The following is a 21548-nucleotide window of genomic DNA, read 5'->3' on the forward strand; positions in this document are numbered from 1 at the left end:
CAAAAACTAATATAGGCACGGTTGCTGCTCAAGTTACACAAAAAGCTTGAGCTTGAGAAAGCAACTATATAGAGAATGTTCCGGATATTTACGAGAAAACACGAAATTATATAAATAGAATTGTAGTGTAATATATAAGAGTAAATGGGCCTGTTTTTGTTAGAAAAATGCAAATTATGGCGGCCGGGGTGATATAGGCTGTGATGGGTTCTGAGGCACCAAATTATGGACACGTTCGATCTCAATACATTCGTGTCTGTAGAATATGTGTCTCGTATTACAGCAGACACCTCGGCACATTATGCGAATAAAACATGTACATATTATACACAAACGCAACTTTTTTTCTTTTTTTTGAGCGTGCGTCTCATTTCCTCCTTGTGTCAAGATTGTAAACTAATGCTAATTGGTTTGGATACGTCGTCAAAGTATCTGGTTGATCGTGTGCGGCGCTAAGTTTCCTACTATTCTTCATATTCACGTTATATTTGCTTAGTTCCATGTCGTCTGTAAAGCACGTGCGGTTGACACCTTTGTGTGTGTTCATGTGTGATATCTTGTTCTATAATACGCTTCCATACACATGACTGACAGGTTTCTGGGTATTGTATGGCTATGCACGAATGCGAATTCGATGACGAATCGATTCCGACCGTATCTGCGTGTGTGTTTAGTTGGGCAATGGGTGGTTACTCCAACACACCACTCCCGAAGACACTTCCCGTGCCTTCGTGGAGAAAACAGGTTTCACCGACTACAATCAGCTCTCAGACCACTCTGTTGGAGGTCAGCCGGTCTACGCTGTCAGTTTCACGAAAGGCCAAAAGTCCTGCTGAGCCGTCTGTGAGCCGGGCTGTGGATGGACCTGGAGCGAACCGTCCTATCGAGGGTTGCCTACAATCGACAAAAACCGAGAGGGAACCTGTGTCCTTCCTCCCTATTAACCCAACCGCCGATATTCAAGTAAAGGTTGCGACGAGGTTGCTGCGATCACAAGGGCAAACCTCAAACGACTTTATGTCATACAATAACCTAATGGCACCCATACATCGGTAGTACCCTTATATCGTCCAGAGAAACGGGAGTGCACATGTGATGCCAGCATAAGTGTATCTCATAAGCTCGCTTATGTGTATTGCACATGCCAGTTGGCTTTTCCTCAAAAAAAAAAAGACCTCGCAAGAGAGCCTCATCCTCTGACAACTGAGGACACTTCCCTTGTGCTGGGCATTATCATCTAGCAAAGCACTCTGCATCTCCTAGTCTTCTATTTTATAACAAAGGGGAAAGGAACTATTATTCGTGTACGCCACGTTCAGCTCGTTTCTTTCACTTTAATAAAAATCTCATCCTGTTCGAGGACGGGAATGGTCACAATAACGCCTTTTTACATTTTCTACTAGTGCACACAGTTGACACGCAAAGCCTTCACATCAAACCGCACGCGCTTCCCGTTTATGTTATACATCGTCTTCACGAGGCGACGCCCGTTTCCCCAGGTGCATAGCCACCAGATCTGCATCGCCCAAATATAAATCAAGGATAGGCGTCTCGCACACGTACAGACAAAATCCGTCTACCTCGACTTTTGGTAAAGACTCCACCAACTTCGAATTTAAGAAATGCCTGTTCATCAGGTAACACTTCAAATCACTCCATACCGCATTGTATTTTTTCTCCAACTCAAAATCCAGCCTAAAAGATAGCATTTTACCTGTGTCAGTGAAGAAAAAAAAATTAAAAAATCGAGCCATACTTTTTCTTCTTCTTAGTGAGGGACTCCCGCTCGCTGCCTGAAAGACTCTGAAATACCTCATCGGACTCACTCCCCCCCCCCTCAACTTCTATCTCTATTGATTCATTCAACGAAAGAAAGTGGTTAACGAACCAAAACCAAGCTCTCCAGAAAAACTTGAAAACGGCAAGAGTAAAAAGTAAACGAACGCATATTGTCGTCACATATAGCTTCCTTCTTGCCAGTAGGCTCTTGGTTATCTACCCCATCGTCCAGTTTGCTCTCGGTATCCCCTTCTATCTCTACGTTTATCGGTAAAATACAGGGTTCTGATATTGGAACGTCCATAAGCTCTCATTCTATACAAATAAATAAAAAAGCCTGTTTCCTTCTCTCTTAATGTAAAACAATTTTTTTTTGAAACATCATCATCGCCACGCGTCTCTCTTCTCCAAACTCATTCGCCCTCCTGTCCACCACGGCGTTCATTTGTGAAACTCGGACTTTACAAAGGTCCCATCCAGACTACACACATATACACCTCGGCGAAAACTCGGCCAGTTCTCGGCGATCCCCTTCCACCTTTGTGGAAGCCAATGGCCATCACTTACGTAATGAGGTCATTTGTTCACTATGCAATCCATGCACAGCGGCCTCCCTTTGTCTACCTAAAAAAAAAAGCATCACAGTAAGACCTCCCCCTCTCTGAACGAACACACACATATATCGCGCTCATACCTGAAACGATGATTCCAGCACCTTCGAACAAACACTGCACACAAAATGTTCTGGGTGCCATTTCTTGCCGATGGCAAGCAAAGACTTACCGGTGATAGCTTGGTTGCATCCGTCGCATATTGGTACACCGACCTTCTCTAAATAATGTTTTTCGCAGTAAGGCAAACCTTGAAAATTACAAAACGTTGAATCCACGGGCAGCTTGCAGGTCTGGCAGCTAAAGCAGTCCTTATTCGCATGCAAATGCACGTTGTTCAAACTAATGCTGGGACCATATATAGGTTCTCCACAAGAAGCACACACATGGATTTTCGGACACTTGTCTGCACAATACGTCTTCTTGTCACGCAAGACAAACCCACCGCTGTCCAACAACTTATCGCAGCTATGGCATTTGAAACACTCTGGATGCCAGGACGACCCAAGCACATCAATCGCAGTACCAGAAATGTGCTTACCGCAACTCTCGCACGTGTTTGATCTGCATCGCCGCAAAAATGACAAATCAACATCACATGTGTACACCGTTAAGAGCACAAAACAAAGAATACAAAAAACGTCTCATACGCAATCTCTCAAGACGTGACAAATCGAAACAAATCATGCGCACACACACACAAAGCGCCATAGCTGTCACGCATTTTGTGTACAGCGTACGATGCGCCCCCCCCTCGCGCTTCTCCAGCACGGGTTCGCGCCACCCGCAAAAGGCAGTACGGCACGGCACTCCTGTGCACCGCCCAAACGCCGCGCCGCACGTGCCTGCTCCCAACACTCCCCCCATATCCCCCCATCCCGCCCAGCGCCGGCCTCAAAAACACCCAACCAGTTCGCGTTCGAGACATACCCTTTGCAATCGGCACACAATATCTCGCCGTTGAGCTCAAAATACCGAAAATAAGGATCTCTCTGCTTACATCGCGCACAGAAGACGTGCTCGCGATGGTAACCCTTTCCGGACACCTCAATGTACTGACTCAATATTTTTCGGTGACAATGATGACACGTTTCTATACATGTGTATACGTCAGCGGAAGGCCAATGCGCACTCAACGCACACCGTACACGCCCACACAATTCACGACGAAAAAACAGCTGTCTCATGTATGCGTGCGCCGAAATGCGCCTTTTTCCTACGCATCTGAGCCCAGCGCGTCCTCTCGCCAACAACGTCAATGCATCACACAAAACGCCCTATAAAAACGAACCTAACGACGGATCTGTGAAGTCGTCTCTGTTGTTGGCCTCGATGTAGTCTAGTACTCTTTCCAAGTTTTGCTCGACGATGTACCCCCCGCCACTCGGCTTCAATTGGTCGATCTGTATACCTCTGGCCTCGGCGTCTCTGTCTTCCCAGTGCAACAATTCAACCTCGCTCATTCTGCTCGAAGAGTCGTCGCCATCCAAAGAAATCTTTGACGTGTCATTGATAAACATTTTCTAATAGGAATACATGCGTATTAAACTAAAAACAAAGCCGTCATACAAAAATATACCGCGCGCAAAACCCACCCTGCCGCTCTCACCAACTGCGTGTCGCCTATATCCTTAACGAACCAAACACAGAACATCGAGCCATTCAGATTCGCAAGGACCGCAGGGCTTGCGGCACATGCTGCACAAATATACATACACATACACACATGTACGAGCCACTTCGCTTATACTGGGTTATGTCCCGCTAGAAGCACTGGCACTAATCAGGCAAATCCACGCACAAATATTTTATTTTTGCGCTCGATTGGGCAAAGCGCTCGTTTAATTCTCTCTATTTAGATTGCAGTCACTCGTGGAATCCGCACACTTTTTTTTTACACTCCTCTACATATATATGTCTAAAACTCTTTTTGGGTCGCGGCTTGCCCCCTATATTACCGTAACGTGGCCTTTGCAACGCGTCCTCCTTCGTGGACCTCGCTCGCACCGGCTTGCGCCGCGGCCATGTCCATCGATTTCGCCGTTCTTTGCTCAAGATAACGCGATCCTTCGCCGCGGCCCCCGTGCTCAAAGCCTGGCTCTGATTTCTCCTCGGTTGTCGTGTTCGTTGTACTCGGCCCAGTTGTGCGCTATCGGCGCTTGCACGATGTGCTCCGGCAGGCCGAAACTCTGAACCACCAACAGAGAGTGCTCCGCCACATCCTTGATAGAGCGGTCTACTTCCTGCTGGAAGCTTCGGTTGCTCCACGGCGCCAAAACGCCCTGCTCATAGTAGAACCGAAGGTCGCGCTCAACGCATTTCAACCCGTACAAATGCGTCAAGCTCGACAAGACTGCTCGCACCTGACTGTCCTCGGCGTTCTTGATCGCGCGAAGACACTCTTCCATCGCGATTCGCTCTCCGTACGCCAATGCGAGCGATTGAATGCCCTCACTCTCTTCGTACATCCAAATTTCAAACAGAGTCTGTCCCCGTCTAGTTTTCAGTTTTATCGACTCGCTCAGCTGAGCGGCGAGCCTTGCCTCCTTAAAGGCAATAAGTCGACTGATCGTACCCAAATCTCTCCAATCCACCGCACTCTCCTTCAGAGAGATGCGCTCCACCCCACCGTACTTTAGCTCCCCGGACTCAACCGCGGCCAACAGCTCTTTGGAAACCTTCTGCATCAGCACGGCGTTGTCGCCCTCGGCTGTTATTCCTGCGTGAGAAAACGAGACCAGGTCGGCCAATATGTTGCACATCAAATATCCCTGTCCCCCGCAACGCTCACGAGCAATGCTGGCCGTCCTTTCCAAATTCCAGGTAATCAGCGGTTTTATGACGCAGCAAAGACGCAGCACCTCCTTCGCGTCCAGTTGCGTCTGGCGAGCGTAACGCTCTTTCACGTAGTTCAGACCAAAATTCAGCGCCACCGTCCGAGACAAAAGCGGCATCAACCCCTGTTGCTGCAGCTGGTACCTTATGATGGGCGTGTCGCTCCTGCCACTCTGCCCCACCGCCAATCTGGAGTTCGCGTATCTAATAGACACGAACAGAGCAAGGCGCGTCGCTCCCAGAGACATGGACGCAATGCATATGCGCCCACTCAAGAGCTGGTCCGCAACCAAGAGAAATCTAGATCGGTGACTCTTTATTTTACTGCTAAACTGACCGTGCTCATCCACCGTGCTCCAACGGTTCAAAAGGGCCTGTCTGGGGACCCTGAAACCGCGAAACCAAAGCTTCCCGTTGTCCACACCGTTGCACCCCATTTTCATGCCCATGTCCTCAATGCGAACGTGCGGAAGCTGGTTCATCTCTCTATCGCGAATCCTCGCGAGAAAGGCATGCACGCCCTCGTTTTTTCCGTTGATTTTCAACTGCGCAAATATGATCGCATGAGAACTGTGCAAAGCGCCATTCGTAATCCAGTACTTTTGAGCCACGGCCCTCGGCGTCGTGATCACGAACTCGCGCGTCTGACCGTCCCAGACGGCCTCCGTCTCCATCTCAACCGCGTTGTTTCCATACCCTAGACAGATCGCAACAACGAGTAAACAACCCCTCCTGCTCACAAAAGCCTCACCAGATTCGAGGGGCACGCACCTAGCTCAGTAAGAGCAAAGCATCCAATGTTCTCTAACGTATCTATTCCGTCCAAAATTTCCTTGTGCTGTCGGCGCACGCAAGGCAAACCAACCGTGTCAGGCACGGCCGAGGTCCCGAGCGCAAACGCGACGCATGAACTGCCCCTCCGCGCTCGCAGGCCGCCAAACCCCCCCCCCGCTCGCACTTTTTGAGCAACGTACCTGTTCACTGCCCAACTTCAAAATCGTACCCCCGAACAAATTCCACTGAACTGTCATCTTCGTCGCAGTAGACCTACACACGCAAATCACCATTTCGTGCGCTGCGGAGTTCCTAGGCAACGTTAGCGCGTCTCGACCGAACCCCGCGTGCGAACCCCTTTTGCTCTGTTTTACACAATTCACTCCGAATGCCAAATTCTACAAACATCATCTGTCGATTCCGGGCGGCTCTGCGTCCCCACCGTCTCGTACCTGCGAATATGTTGCTCGGGTTTTCATGAAAGTCCCTCACGCTGAACAGCTTCGCGTCGGCAATCCTTCTGAGTCTGTCGTAGGCCAGCTGGCGCTGCTCTTGAAGACTCAAGTTGTACCTGGGCAGAAACAGCGCGTCTTCGAACAACTCGATAAACTTTTCCCGCGTTTCTATATTGTCATTCCAGAACAGAAGCTGCAACTTTTTGCGTACTTCGTCGGACGAATGCATCTCGGAAGACTGAGCAACGGAACGCTCAAAAAGCCATAAGTCCAACACAAACTTGGCATTTTCTCAAAAAAAAAAACGTTGCTGCGCAATCAGAAGCCGACTCAGTTTAGGTCGGCAACGACTCGCGCCGGCTCCCCACAATGGCGCGCGCGCCGAAACTGGGGTGGAAATTCGCATACGCCATTCCCCGTTCGAAAAAAAAAGTAACGCAGATTTTTTGACAGGTGTTCCTCTGCATTTAAGCTTGACTTCGGACAGGAAAGTCTTGAAAGAAAAAGGCGAGGCCTGCTTTATAGCAACCTTCTGTGCCGTATAAACCTAGAGAAATTCGGCGCGCACTGACAAAGGAGGAATCCCAAGGAACGCCTTTGTGTAAACATAATTCGTGCCGATATATTGATACCGAACGCGCCTTGAATGTCACAATAAACCAAACAAAATGGATCAAAGTAAAGCTCAAGCCAAGCACCTCCCTATCTCAGTATGTCCTGGTAGAGCCAAGTGAAGATCGACCTTCTGCTTGAGGCGGACGGCGCGTCTCCCCTGTATACGAGACTGACTGTGTTTTAGAAACTCAAAAGGGCAAAAGATTTATTCGCAGAAATGTACTCGTCTATAGAGATGCTAAGAGATAAAGAGATTGATTTTCACGGAGCATCAGTGAAACTTGATTCCGCATCCGAGGTATGCTCGTGGGGTTCCTTTATTTTATTTGATAGCTTGCCACCTGATTTTGCATTAACTCGTTTATTTCCAAGTTGTATGTGAGAAAAGTTGACACACTTCATTCAGAAACGAACTTGCTGGCTGGGGACCTCGTCAGTGGGGCATCCACGAAAAGTTCCACCGAAGAACAGGTCGAAGAGGATCGAGACGCAGAGCTGAATTCGGAATTTGCTAGTGACACAAAAAAAAAGGTTTGTAAGAAATTTCCTGATCGTCTTGTCGACGCACTTCTTTCTTACCCTTTCTTACCTACTGATTTAGAATAGGAAGCACAAGACGTTGGAATCCAACGTGTCGAATATTACAACAAAGGACGAACTCAATGCTTTAGCTGATTCTCTTTTCCATAAAAGGAGTGCCGAGTTTGACGCAAACGGCTCGAGAAATTTGCTGCTTGCTCAGCTGATGATTCACAACGGCTACGAGATCGTTTTCGGTTCGGAAGATTTGATTGAGGACCAAGTAGAAGAAGAGGTTTTATCGAGCTCGGCTTGTGAATCCGAAGTCAACTTTTTTAAGTGGTTCGATGAGTTGGTTTCCAACCTTCTGCCGGACGATTTATCCATCTTGAGAATTTGTCCGGACCGCTTAAAGACCGAGCTGTTTGGTGATTACGAGATTCCGGACATCAACGAGATGGCTCAAAGGTGGGGCGGAGAACTTGAAGGGCGCGACGACGAAATCGAGTTTGATGGGTACGAAATTGGGAATCTTTGCGAAAGAAGTCCGGAAGATATATTGATGTCTAGACATCAGCTGAGTCAGGAGATAGATCAAGTGAGTCAGGCTGATTTTGGAGAATTTGATCCTGAGACGCTGAAGTCTGAATACTTATTTATAGATGCCGAAAAACAATCTTGGGTAGGACTGAAGCACTGGAAATACTCGGTGAAACAATCCAATCTGAAAATGGGTTTAAATTTTAGCGAGGACGAGTCAGAAGGAGGAAAGTCCGCGTCAGAGTCGAAAAATCCAAGTAAAAAGAAAAAAAGCGTGTTCAGGGTAGACTTTGACGCAGAATTGTCGAAAGAAGTTGAGAAGTTGCTACAATCCTCAGGTACGTTCGATTTACAAAAATTTCATACAAACGCTGGCGGATGGGAGGGGGTTCAATGCTTCGAGAGAGGAAGCAATAGTTTTTTTGCGCACACACCACGTCTACGAGACGGGTTTCTTGAAGTTTTTGAATTGCGATCTGGCTCGTGAAGTGAATTAGAGAGTGACGCAGATGTGTACCGCACTCACGATTTTATGACATCACGTTTTGTGTAGAAAGGCGAAAATATGACGGTTTATTTATCTGTGACAGCATGTTTTGTGTGAGTATATGATGGTTTACTATTCAAATTACTGCTGACCTTGGCGCGGTTGTTATGAATTGCGTCATTTTTGGTTTGACAGAAGCAACTAGCTGTTACATCCCTCGCACGAGTACAGAGAAAGCCAATTCCTATCTCAACCCAGTTGAAACGCACTATGACCCTCTGAGTTTTACAGAGCTTTTTTTCCCGCACGCTGTACCAATTGGTCGTCGCATGCGGGCGGCAACGTTGGGATGTGGAGGCGAGGTTTATCCAGACAACGTCGACAAGGAGGAGGGAGGCGTGCAATTCGACGACATAGATGAAGACGAAGGGGCGATGTGCGAGGTTGGATACAACTTTGACAGAAATGACGACGCAGGAGCAGCGAGCGAGCACAGCGTGCCACTGAGCGCACCCGATGCCAATGAGAATCCGTTGTTTGCGACGTCGAAGTTTACGAGGCTCGATAGGACGGTTGATTTGAGGTCGCTGAAAAAGAACATGTGGGCTCGTTTGTGTACAAATAGAAACGAAGGCACTAGGAGATTAGAATCAGGTACATCAAGTTCTAAAAGCTTTCAAAAGTTGCTAGAAGAAATTCCGCAAATTTTAGAGCCAGAGACCGTCAAGGATTTGTCGGTTTCATATTGCTTTGTGTGTCTGTTACATTTGGCCAACGAAAAGCAGCTGGAACTCAAGCAAGGGGAGAAGAATCAGCTGCTCATTGGTCGCTTGCCTGGCTGAGTTGAATTTTTGGAGAGCGATGGCAAGATTCGGAAGTGATGCAGGGCATGTCGCGGAAGAGATAGGTATGTGGTTTCCACTGCGTGGAGAAAAAGACGTTGATTGGAATTTTGCTGTGTTGGCAACATAAAATTTGTGAAAATTTTGGCGCATATTCTCTCTATACACGCACAAAACTCGCCAGAGAGTAAGTTTTTACGATATAGTTCAAGGCGACATGGTTTCACTAAGTGTAAGTATAACTACTCAGGAGGAGCCAAACCTTTATTGGGTGGCAACTTCTATTCGAAATTGGCTATTGTCAATTCGTCCGTTGCCATGGGATCCGACGCAGCAATTCTTAAACGATTACAAACTGCTGTTGGATATACGTCTTGGCAAGTCAATGAAGAGACACGTGCGCCGATTCGCTAGGAGTATCGGCCTCGAGTCTGTACGAGACTTAGAAGGAGTGAAAATATATTTACCGGCGTTGTGCCCATCAGACAGGCTTCTTGACTTTGTCTCTAGTCGAGATTCGGTCAACAACTACGTTAATGCCGTGCTGGTAAAAGACCGCCATTCAATTCAGAAGGGCATAACTCAAATTTTAGACTATTTGTATCTGGGGAGTGGACTAGATGCCAGCGATACCGAGGCTTTAGAAAGCCTCGGTATTTATCGAGTTTTGAATGTTGCCCAAGACTGGCATGGGCGGAATATAGAAAACGGCTTATTTAAAGTAGAAAAGATAGGACTACTGGATGACCAGTATCAGGAGTTGATAGAGCCTCTGTACAAAGCTGTGGAGATCATTGAAGACGCGCGCAAAAATGGCCAGAAAATTCTTGTACATTGTATCTTAGGAAAATCAAGAAGTGCATCTATCGTTTTAGGGTATCTGATGATTCAGCGTAAGATGCCTCTGAACGCTGCGTTCGAACTTGTGAAGAGTAGGAGGCCCATTATCTTTCCCAACATGAGGTTTATGACCGATTTGCTCAGGTTAGAATGGAAACTTTTCCGTTACAAAACGATAGATATTCAACATTATGAAAGTCAACTCGTTGCTGAGTGTACTGCGGACCGTACTCGTTCCAAGACAAGTACAGACAGTTGATGAATTGGAGAGGGTACCAGATTTGTTTTGATGCCGAGAAAAAAAATAGAGTGTGTCCAGAAATATTTTTAGACCATGACTAAGAATAACATAAAAACCAACTCAATATCGCGCTGCTCTGTGTTCAACATTACGGTTATACGCGAGGGTTGCGTATTGATTTATTCTGATCTTAAGAGGAAATGGTCGAGGCCCACATAATTTTTTGGTAGTTCTTCAAGGGTTGATAAAATCGAGTTTGAATCATTGAACTAGCAGCAACGCGAGCTTACGATGCAAGTATGAGTTGACTCGTACAAGCTCTGCTCGAAATTCATCAATGCAGTTAAATGCTGAATTTGAGTTTACGGCCGTTCATTGACCACAGCTTGTCCTGAGAAAGACTCTTTTGAGTTGCAATGTTACATATTCCTCTCGTCCTTTTCTCATATAAACTCAGTCGGTTGTGTTTACTCGGAGGACGCATCCCGAATTTCCTCTTGCGAAGAATCCAGCCCGGGCGCGTAGTCAAATGCCCGTCCTACTCGGGATCTTGCGGGACGGTTTTACCCGTTTGGTATGTCAGGCGCTCGATTGGTCCAATCTGTCGGTCACTGGCGTGATGTTGGTACAAGAGTTTTCGAATGGATTCAGAGCGTCGTTTCTCGTTTTAAACAGTTTTGTTGTAAAACAAAAACCTCAAAATTTGCGATCTTTAAGTTGACCCCGACCCCACGCATCAAACCAGCCAAGCCTGCCAGTTCCAACGAGGTTCACCCGCTCCGATACCGCACGGTGGTCCCTGGATTTCACTAAAAAGAGGTGACCGTTCATCAATGTCGACTCCCGCCGATTCGAGGTTTGTGGAGGACTCTTTCAATTAGTCTAGACTCGTTTCTCTCTGAATATTTTTTTGGGGTCGACCATGGGTGTCCTCTGGGGGGTGCTGCGCGTTCTCGGCAAGATCAGTTTTCGTACCGTCCTCGCGCGCGAGGCGTTGACCCGCCTCATTATGACTCTCTCAAGCGGTGGGCGTGTTATTTTTTTATCAGAGAGCTTGTTGGTCTCGCGACTCTCTTGCTGCGACCGTCTCTCAGCGAAGCGAGGATGTTTTCCTTCCCTTGCCCGAGCAGAGGCGGTGGTCTGGGGAGCACACGCTGTTCAGGAAGAGTTGATTGGCGCCGCAGAATTCTGGTCTGTGTCAGTCTCACTCTTGTTGACAAGGCATTGTACCGGCGCAGAGAGGGTGGGTTTTGTCTCTCTCTCGCGTGTTTTGAGAGACGCGAGAGAGTTCGAAGCCGGTCGAGCGCATACAGCTCGAGTGAGAGCGAGCTCGGACGTACGACTCGTTGCGGAGGCGCCGAAGAAGACGAGTGACGTGCTCGAAGAGAAAAAACCTGCCAAAAGTTGGGTGTCAGCGAAAAACACAAAGAGTGCCTGTCATTCGCTCGTCAACGAACACAACGAACAGTGACGCGCCGAGCGAGAGTGTTCGAGCAGAATGCGAGGGTTTGGTTGTCAGCGAGAGGGGCGAGCAGCGAGTTCGATTGGAGAGCGGGGGGAGCCAGAGCGTTGGTTTGTCAGAGGAAGGTGCGCGTGCGTGTCTAGGTGTTGTTGCTGGGGGGTTTTGCTTGACAGGTTGTGCTGTACATATATGTATATATATACAAAAAGAAGAGGAAGTTGCTTAGTCGTAGTCGTACTTGGTCATGTCTATTTCGGCGCCAGCGGGAGGCGGGGGAACGGTGCTGATGCGCGGGGCGATGTTCATGGACATGAGCTCCTGGAAGAGGAGCTTGCAGGCGTAGGGAAGGAGGACTTGTACGATTCTGGATGAGAGTTTGCAGTTTTTGCAGTACAACCGGTTAGATTCGAGCGTGGTGATGGCGATGAGTCCGCACACCTCACAGATGTGGAGGCGATAGATGTCGCTTTGATAAAGTAGGCGCTCTTTCAGGAATTGGGAGGAGCCGTGGGCGATCATGACGTCGCGTTCCATTTCCCCGAACCGAAGGCCGCCGCCTCTGGATCGCCCTTCGGCGGGTTGGTGGGTGAGAATTTGGGTCCTTCCGCGAGCTCGTGAAAACATTTTGTCCTCGACGAGGTGCTTCAGCCGTTGGTAGTACATGGGCCCCATGAAGAGCTGGGCCTCCATGCGCCTGCCGGTGTGGCCGTGGTAGACGACTTCGTTGCCGCGAGGTTGGTATCCGTAGGAGTGGAGGCGTTGAGAGATTTGCTCGACGTTGACGTCGGTGAAGGGCGTGGCGTCGCCCTCTTCTCCGCTGACGGCGGCGAGCTTGCTGAGGAGACACTCGATCATGTGCCCGATAGTCATGCGGGACGGAATGGCGTGCGGGTTCATGATCAGGTCCGGGCAGATGCCGTCTCGGTTGAACGGCATGTCTTCTTGGCGATAGAGCATGCCGCATGTGCCTTTTTGCCCGTGTCGAGAGGAGAATTTGTCGCCGATGGTGGGCGTGCGTATGCTTCGAATGCGGACCTTGACGAACCGGTTTCCCTCGGCGGACGTGCTGATCATGACCTGGTCGACGATCCCGGACTCGCTCGGGCGAGAGGGCTTGGACGAGTCCTCCTTGAAGTACTCCTTGTCTCCCACTCGGATTCCGTCCGGAACGGTGCGCGTCCTGCCTATGATGATGTCCTCGCCGAAGACCGGCGTGCCCGGCGACACGATGCCGTCCTCGTCGAGTCGCGAGTAGTTCTTGTTGGAGATGCGGCCGACCTCGCCGGGAGTCGGCTTCTCGAAGGTCTCCACGATCTTGCTGTCGTGGGCCTCGTGGCAGGACTCCTCCTCGCGGTACGTGCGATAGAAGACGGACCGGAAGAGGCCCCTGTCAATGCTGGACTGGTTGAGCATCACGGAATCCTCCTGGTTGTACCCGGAGTAACACGCGATCGCCACGACCACGTTGGTACCGGCCGGGAGGTCTCGAAACTTCAGGTACTTCACCGCGTGCGGACGCGCCAAGGGCTTCTGGGGGTACCACAAAACGTGAGCCAAAGAATCCATGCGCAGGTTGAAGTTGGTGGCGTAGACTCCGAGCGCCTGCTTGCCCATGGCGCTCTGGTAGGTGTTCCTGGGAGACTGGTTGTGGTCTGGAAACGGAATCACGCTGGCGACCACGCCGAGGATCATAGAAGGATGGATTTCGCAGTGCGTGAAAGACTGACTGAACCCTTCGCACTTTATGTAAGCCTCTCGCGCAACTTGGAGATCAGCCGGCACCATCGCTATCATGAGCGTCTCCTCCTCGGCCGTGTCGACGATGTCAACCAGGCCGGCCTCCAGGATGGTGTTCCAGTTGACGCCCGAATGGGGATCCTGAAGCTCTTGAATGTGGCTTTTTTTTATTTGCAAGAAATTGTCGTGCACCACGAACAGCGGCCTGCAGCAGCGCCCCGGATCCGTCTGTATGTGGACCTCGCGGTGCTCGATGTCGTGGGTAATCGAAATCTGACTCGCCTCGAAGCGCTGGCGACGCCAGGACTTCAGGTACTCGACGAACTCCGGCGCCGTGCTGCTCATGCCAAGCCAGGCACCGTCAAGGAAAATCTTGGTCGACTTCAGAATCTGAGAAGGCGCGACCTGCGCCAGGGAATCCAGCAAATTCGCCGAGCGCAGCATCGGCTCTATCTCGTTCCCTTGATACGCAACCGAAATAAGCGCCATAAGAGACAAGTTCTTCACAAGCCCGCATTGGTGTCCCTCCGGCGTCTCCGCGGGACAAACCATCCCCCAATGCGTGTTGTGCAGCTGGCGAGGCTTCGCGAGCTTCGAGTCGCTGCCAATCGGCGTGTTCAGGCGCCGCAGGTGAGACAGGGTCGAGAGAAACGTCAGTCGGTTCAAAACCTGCGAAACGCCACTCTTGGTCTTGGCGCCCCTCCGACCGGCGCCCCAGTTGCCGGTGGAAAGGGAGTAATTGAGTCCAGTCGTAATGATCTCGCCGCTAATGTAGTGTTTGAAGTCAAACACGCGCGTCTTCTCGTTGTCCACCACCGCGAGAAACTTCTTCTTCAACTGCTTCACCATGTTGACGAACAGCTGGCAAAAAAGCCCCTCCATGAGCGCGCCCGCCAACTCCATGCGCTTGTTCCCATAATGGTCCCTGTCGTCGGGCGGCCTCCTCTCCAGCGCGGCCTGCAACAGCCTGTGCACCATGTAGCCAAAATAAAACGCCTTCTGCGTATTTCCGCCCTCGTGCTGAGAAACGTGGGGGAGAACCTCCTTCTGCAAAACCTCCTCCGCAAACCTCAGCCGACTCTGACTAATGCTCTGAAACGTCGTGTTGGTGGTCCCAATCCACTCCAACGCGGTGTCCCGCGTCCGAATCTCTCTGCCCTCCACCAGGGAGGGCTTGATCAGCTCAACCATGCGCTCGTCCTCCAGGTCGTAACATATGTGCTCCAAAATGTCCTTGTCACTCTCGAACCCAAACGCTCGAAACACTATGATGATGGGCACGTCGTCGCGCGTAGACGACGTCAGCGTCGCCTGGATGGTCGCGTCGTGCGTCTTCGACGCCTGCAGCAAGCGCACGTACGTCGCGGACGGGGGACGAAAAGACCCCTCCACCACCGACCGAACCTCCGCTATCCAAGTGTACTTGGACTCCTTGGGCTGCTTGAACACGTAAATGTGGTTGTTAGACATCTTCTCCTGAGCAATCAACACCTTCTCGCTGCCGTTGACGATGAAGTAGCCACCCTCGTCGTAATCGCACTCCGCGGCAGAACTCAAGTTCCCAGCCCCCGTCTTGTTCAAGTTGCAAATTCGAGACCTAACCATAGTCGGAATCCGACCAATCGGCACCATCAACTCGTGCCTCTTCCCCTCCGACGGCGTAACGTAAATGGTCGCCTGCAAAGGACTGCTGTACGTGAGATCCCGCAACCTCGCGTCGTGCGGCCACAACTCGCTCGTCCCACCCCCCGTCTCCGTGTAAGTCGCGGGCGATATGTGCGCCTGGACAAACTGCAACGTGTACGCACACTGCCAAAAAAAAAAAAGTCAGCAAACAACTTCTATCGCGCCGAACCACCCCCCAACCAGCTCGCCATCCTCGACGCGCGCCCCCTCCGGCACAACGCGAACAACGCACACACGCGAGACAGATATTGCCTAGTTCGTGCCGTTTGCACAGGACTAATTTTCTTGCGACGGTACAATAGTTGATGAAGAATGCGTCACACTCTTGTATTTCTTTCAGTTCTGTTTGCAACTGAGACAACTCTGAGTTCATATTCTGCTGCCAGGTTGGCAGATAACTATCACCTGTTTCAAGTCACGATCTGTCTCGCGTGTGTATCTCTCAATACAAAAAAAAAAAAAATCTCAACCCTTCTCCTCCTCGGACCCAAACCGGACAACACTCACTCGGCAGGGCGAACGCCGCCAGGACTCCAAAAACCTCGGACGCCGCAAACCACCCCCAATGCCAAATACCTCGATCAGACGAGATATCTGCTGTCTAAACACGCGCACATCACCCCGTCATACCTGCGTAATAATCAACGTCCACCGAAGCCATTTCTAGAGGCCAAGAGATGAATTAACCCAACGACCCAATCCAACAAAACACCAAATCACGACACTTCCTAAGCTCCTGCCTAAGAAATATATTTCTGAACGCCTTCGGCTAAACTGATACCCCCCCCTTCGAAACAACTTCTTCAACCTTCAGGGACCTCTCTCAACCAGAGAGAAAAAATCAAAACCTTGTCGAAAAAAGCACAAGCAAAAGAAGGGTGTGCGCGCAAATAATGCAATATATGCTTACTGAGCGTACAAGACTAAGAAAAATCAGTATTTTTTTTTTCCTCTCCCAAAACGCGATTGGTGCCACCAAAAACTCATGCCTCAACCCTGTGACCTTGACCCGGACTCCAACGTGTCCAAGAACCACCACCAGTGGCGCAAAACCCCGCGCCCCCTATCATTTCGCCTATTCAAAAATTGCCATCCCATGCACCCTGTTCGAGGTTTGCATCCCTCCCCCCAACCAAGCGCAAAATCAGGCGGCCAACTTCGCAACAGGTGCTCAAGCCCGCTCAACTTATCTCTGGATGTACCGGCTCATTCACAACCTTCACTTGCTCCCGTATATATAAATGTACGGCATATCTTCTAACTGAAGAGCTAATTGCAAACTAAATAGCCCGCCAAGAAAAAGGACATTCGAAGTGCACTCTTGTCGTCGAACGAAATTTTTGAAGTGTTCGTGGGCCAAAAGTCGAATTTCTAGCAGCTGCCGTCCCAATTCTGTTTTCAAACGCGGCGCAATACTCGCCATTCCCCGCTAGCACGCGCTGTGGCTCCCGCAGTCGACGAGGTCACCGCTCGCCAAGAAAATGCCCCCCAGCTTGGAATGTCTATGCCCAAAATCACAAAAAAAAAAACAGCGCTCAAGCGAGAGGACTTTTTTTCAATACGAGATTTTTGACTAGGTAAAAAAAAAACGAATGGCTACTCAACAACTCTACAACTAGAACCACAAACATCAGAAAACCACATGTTCACGATGTCCTTTCTAGCGCAAAAAATTCCATTGAGAAATTCTCACTGGACGGCAAAAAAGACCAATGACCAGACCGCGAAAATCACCTACCTACGAAATGCGTACTCCAGTGACAATATAAATGCTCGTCCCGTATGCAGCCAAGCACCACCAACAATAGAACGCGGCTGCCATATTAATATCTTTTCAGTTATTTTCATAAAATACAGCCAAATTGTGTTTTTTTCATATTTTGTTGTAGCACTTCTTTAAACATTAAAAAATGGCGTCTTCTGTAACCGTATCGTTCATACCAGCGACCTCAATGAGAGCGCCAAACCTCGCGTCGTGCACCCCCTTCTAACCTATTTTTCTTAGTATCTTTCTGGGGAAAAGATGAAGGCTTTAGATCAAGAACTGATGAGCGAGGAATGGGGGTTCAAACTAGAACAGCTGATGGAGTTGGCAGGTAAGGCCGCAAAAATTTTTTGAAGCGCACGCCAAGCCAACCTTCACTGACATAGACATTGCAATGCTCTCAACTACGTGTATCACAGGACTGAGTTGCGCCTGCGCGATCAATCACAGCTACCCCGCGAAAAACTTTCCGAGGATTTTGTTCGTTATTGGTCCTGGAAGTACGTTTTGTGTTTGCTGCGCCAAGAAATTGTGAGCCAATCTCAAATTCCATTTTAATTCAGACAATGGCGGAGACGGCTTGGTCGCTGCTCGACATGTGCGTCACTTTGGATACGACCCAGTAGTTTTTCATCCGACGAAGTCCAAAAAATTTGATTATCTGTTGACACAGTGTCGAAAACTTGAGATAAAAGTCATAGACAAGTTGCCAAGCGCGGACGAATTGGCCCAACAGTACGATTTAATTTGCGACGCCATCTTCGGGTTTTCCTTTTCTGGAGATATTCGCCCACCATTCAACGAGATCATCACAGAATTGAATAAGTGCTCGCGCCCAATTATATCTATAGATATTCCAAGCGGCTGGGATGTCGACCATGGAAACGTAAATGGAAATGGGCTGGAACCAAAGTCCCTTATATCGCTTTCAGCCCCGAAGCTATGCTCCAAGAACTTCAAAGGTATCCACTGGCTGGGAGGAAGATTTGTACCGGAAGCACTTCAGAAAAAATATCAGCTCGATTTACCGAAGTACGAGGGATGTGAGCAGGTCATCCTCATTTCTGGCTGATTTGTTGTATCTGCGTGATATCTGTGAAAAGAAAACACTAAGACACTTGGTGCAAATAAACCACTTCCTGCAAAATTACGCGCTACGAACACTTTCGCACGCTTCTGTTACAGAGTTGCTTTTAGCATCTATTGCTGACACGACTTGCGCCTATGTTCATGAGCGTCGTAGCCATATGTGGCAGAAATCGGGCGCGCTTGATGACGTTCGCGCACTGCAGTACATTTTTTTTTGTGTGTTGCCGATTAGAGAGCTTCAGAGCCAAGAAGCAAAAAAGTCTGCGAAGCAGAAGTTATTGTTCCCCCACAAAGGGGTTGGCAGTTGGGTTTTCGAAACATTGAAACGGACATGTCTTTGTGATTCGTAGCGTTGACGCGAGTGTTGTAGATAAATTGGCATTTCTATTATGACGTCGTATGCGGAGAAGTTTAGCAAGATTTTTGAAGGGCACCCTAATTTTTGGTTTTTCCTCCAAGCGGGCGCAGCTGGGTTGGTGTCCAACACGCTTTGTCATCCGATTGTGCGTGTCAAGGTTTTTTTTTTTGAGCAAAACCGTCATCTTACAGCGTGAGCTTTTTAGGACACGATCAAGACAAGGATGTTTCAAATCGGAGGCAACGGGAAGTACCGATACGCGGGGCTTTCCGATGTGATAAGTAGTGGAATGAGGTCAGAAGGGATCAGGGGTTTTTGGCAGGGTTACAGAGTGGTGTTGTTGACGTGTGTTCCGTTGACTTGTGTGTATTTTTCAGCATATGAACTGAGCGAGAGGGCGTTGTTGCACGCCAGGGCACGTGTTGAGTTGATGCAAGGCGGCGACGGGGTTGCCAAGAGGTGTGACCAATCGATGATAGATGGGTGTTTGGTTGGAGTAATGGCTCAGCTTTTATCGGGCGTATTTTTCACGCCGGTGGATGTTCTCAAGGAGCGGCTACAGGCTTACCACGCGATATCAGATAGGTGTGGGGCGCTGAATTTAGCGAGGCGTATGATTCAGAGAGGGGGTATACGCAGTCTTTGGAGAGGATATTGGGCGGGGATATGGTTGTGGGCGCCTTATGGTGCGATTTACTTGTCTGCTTATCGGCGAGTCAAGGGGTCGTTTTCGGATCGTTTTTTCGCGCTGTTGTTGGCAAGTGGCGGTTGTGCGGCCTTGGCAGCATTTTTGACGAACGGCGTTGATGTTTTGAAGGTGAATTTGCAGCTTGGCATGGCTGAAGGAGGTGGTGGTCGGCGACGAGCTTGGCTGACGATGCTGAGGACACTTTTTAGACAGGATGCGTTTTTTTTCTTTCGGGGCGCCGCGGCCCGGGTGGCTTATCTGTCTCCCAGGACAGCGATATCGTTTGCGATTTACGATTTTTTCGATCGGAGACATACTCGGAGCCTGGAGAAAATATAGCACAAAAAAGTGCGAATGTAAATTTGAAAAAATGTGTCATTCTTCTTCCATTTCCATGGCGTCTTCTTCATCGAGGTCGCTACCGGCAGCGGGTTGGTTTGGTGGGCCCTCTGCATATCTTGCGGTTTTGAGGGTTTGAGACGAATGTATTTCGCGGAGGATTGCCTTTGCTTCTTCTTTTTCTCTACCTGCGAAGTCTAGAAGTCTGGAACAATATGCAACCGTGTTTTGTGTGTCACCTGTGTGTTTTGAGTAGTGAGCGAGGAAGAGGAGCGCATCGATGACATCCTGCGTTTCCAGGGATTCTCGTTCCCTTTGATCGAGGTTCTTCTTGTAGTAATGGGCGGCTTCTTCGCGCTTTCCGAGCTTTTCGAAGAGCTTTCCGAGTTTGTTGTAGACAATTCCTTGCTTATCTTCGTTAGCCTCGGCGCGTTTGTAACACAAAATTGCATTGTTCAGATGATTGATTGATTCGTAGCATCCGGCCATGGCGCACCACATTCTGGCGTCGTGGGGTCTCAATTCGCACGCACGTTCGAAATAGTAGAGCGCATAGAGTGGCATTCGAAGGAGTTCGTAGGTTTGACCCAAAGAGTACCAGGCGCGATAATCGTGCCGGTTGATGTCGACCGCCTTCCTGTAAGCGGTGATAGCGCCTGCGATGTTCTTCATTTCGATGTACTCGTGTCCTATTAGCGTCCACGCCGCCAAATAGCGCGGGTTGAGCTTGAGGGCACGTTCGAAGTACAGTGCCGCCTTTTCGTGTTCGCTGTGCAAACTGTAGTAATTGCCAATTACGCAACAAGCTTCCGGCGTGTATTTGTCTATGACACTCGCCGTGTAGGCCAAGTGGCTGAGCTTCGGGCGGTCTTCCTTGATGTATAAAATGTTGCTGTACGTATCTATACCAGCCAGGCGGTACGGGTCGTGTTGCAGGAGCTGTTCGAACAACGCCTGTGCGGGGTCGAGATTGAGCATGTTGTGATGCGCCATGGCCATTTGACACTTGATATAACCGCTATTTGGATACGCGGCGTCAAGCGCCTTATAGATTGAAAGGGCTTCCTGATTTTGCTGGAGTTCCAGATAGGCATGCGCTAGCCAGAACGGCTTGAAGTAGTGATTCGGTAAGCAGGACTCAACAAGAGGCAGAGCCCTGACATGGTCAATTGTCGTCGTCAGGTTCAACCAAGCGCTCCAATTCCAAGGATAAAGGCATATTGATGTGATGTATAGCTGTCTTTGCAAGTTCTTGACGGACACTTGGACGCCCTCGGGCGACCACGGTCCGTCGCGAGCAGAGCGCGAAGCAGGATTTCCCGAGACAAAATCTGTCATGTGACCCAACACAACCGCGTACAAATAGCAGCCAAAACCATCCAACTCTTTTTTTTTATAGAATGAGTCCAACGTTTCCCGGATTCCTTTGAGCTCTTCGTTAAGTACAGGAGATTGACCTTGTTCAAGACGTTTAGAAAAAGCGCATTTTAAGAAGCGCGGTCCAAAGTCTTTGGCGCGTACCGCTTGTCTCTTGTCGTTCTTGTTTTCTTTTCTCTCCCGCCTGCGGACGCAGATTCGATCAAAAAAAGTCAAATTTTGACGGAATTAATTTTTTTAGAAAAATTTTCGCGTACCAACAACAGAGCGTAGCACCGCAAAAAAACCGATTTGGGATCGTTGCAGTCGCGCAATATGTGCGCAGTGCGACAATATTCCTTCAAATCGAAGCACGCCTTGGCGAGAATGTATTTTGGCGTGTCCTGACGTTCACTCAGCAAAATGGGATTCAAATCCACCGTCTCTGACGTCTCGGCGAAACAATTCTCGCTCACGTTGTCTAGGAATTCCGCAACCCTGATTGTGTGATGTTAAAAATTGCACGGAGC

General features: G+C 49.3%; 5 protein-coding genes across 13 annotated transcripts; 2 read left to right on the forward strand and 3 right to left on the reverse strand.

Annotated features, from left to right (window-relative positions):
- Window positions 1-674: 674 nt before the first annotated feature.
- Window positions 675-7276, reverse strand: LOC126318617 (transforming growth factor beta-1-induced transcript 1 protein-like). Of its 8 annotated transcripts, none has more exons than XM_049993433.1 (6): window positions 4113-4212; window positions 3682-3886; window positions 3321-3483; window positions 2474-2954; window positions 1757-2403; window positions 675-1695 (listed from the first exon to the last, which is right to left on the reverse strand). In XM_049993433.1, the coding sequence occupies exons 1-5, from the start codon at window positions 4116-4118 to the stop codon at window positions 2356-2358; spliced, it is 903 nt and encodes a 300-aa protein (XP_049849390.1). In that variant the 5' UTR covers window positions 4119-4212; the 3' UTR covers window positions 675-1695; window positions 1757-2355. The 8 variants fall into 8 exon arrangements, with proteins under 8 accessions (XP_049849390.1, XP_049849392.1, XP_049849393.1 ...); XM_049993435.1 differs by having other exon boundaries at window positions 1813-2403; window positions 4113-4158; XM_049993436.1 differs by having other exon boundaries at window positions 1813-2403; window positions 4107-4158.
- LOC126318619 (uncharacterized) lies at window positions 6771-10732 on the forward strand. Its single transcript, XM_049993437.1, has 5 exons — window positions 6771-7164; window positions 7254-7367; window positions 7442-7600; window positions 7671-8466; window positions 8811-10732. The coding sequence occupies exons 1-5, from the start codon at window positions 7123-7125 to the stop codon at window positions 9455-9457; spliced, it is 1758 nt and encodes a 585-aa protein (XP_049849394.1). The 5' UTR covers window positions 6771-7122; the 3' UTR covers window positions 9458-10732.
- LOC126318616 (DNA-directed RNA polymerase II subunit rpb2-like) lies at window positions 10680-17229 on the reverse strand. Its single transcript, XM_049993428.1, has 3 exons — window positions 17162-17229; window positions 15984-16925; window positions 10680-15615 (listed from the first exon to the last, which is right to left on the reverse strand). Exon 3 carries the CDS (start codon window positions 15367-15369, stop codon window positions 12223-12225), a length of 3147 nt encoding a protein of 1048 aa, XP_049849385.1. The 5' UTR covers window positions 15370-15615; window positions 15984-16925; window positions 17162-17229; the 3' UTR covers window positions 10680-12222.
- A 26-nt stretch (window positions 17230-17255) lies between these two features.
- Window positions 17256-18697, forward strand: LOC126318620 (NAD(P)H-hydrate epimerase-like). Of its 2 annotated transcripts, XM_049993438.1 has the most exons (4): window positions 17256-17351; window positions 17429-17519; window positions 17608-17688; window positions 17752-18697. In XM_049993438.1, exons 1-4 carry the CDS (start codon window positions 17334-17336, stop codon window positions 18258-18260), a joined length of 699 nt encoding a protein of 232 aa, XP_049849395.1. In that variant the 5' UTR covers window positions 17256-17333; the 3' UTR covers window positions 18261-18697. The 2 variants fall into 2 exon arrangements, with proteins under 2 accessions (XP_049849395.1, XP_049849396.1); XM_049993439.1 differs by having other exon boundaries at window positions 17304-17519.
- Window positions 18698-19698: 1001 nt separating this feature from the next.
- On the reverse strand, window positions 19699-20655 carry LOC126318593 (anaphase-promoting complex subunit 8-like). The gene has a single exon (XM_049993408.1). The coding sequence runs from the start codon at window positions 20653-20655 to the stop codon at window positions 19699-19701; it is 957 nt and encodes a 318-aa protein (XP_049849365.1).
- Between the last annotated feature and the right edge of the window lie 893 nt (window positions 20656-21548).

This window comes from Schistocerca gregaria, unplaced genomic scaffold (assembly GCF_023897955.1).
Source record: "Schistocerca gregaria isolate iqSchGreg1 unplaced genomic scaffold, iqSchGreg1.2 ptg000673l, whole genome shotgun sequence".
In the NCBI taxonomy this organism is placed as follows: domain Eukaryota; kingdom Metazoa; phylum Arthropoda; class Insecta; order Orthoptera; family Acrididae; genus Schistocerca; species Schistocerca gregaria.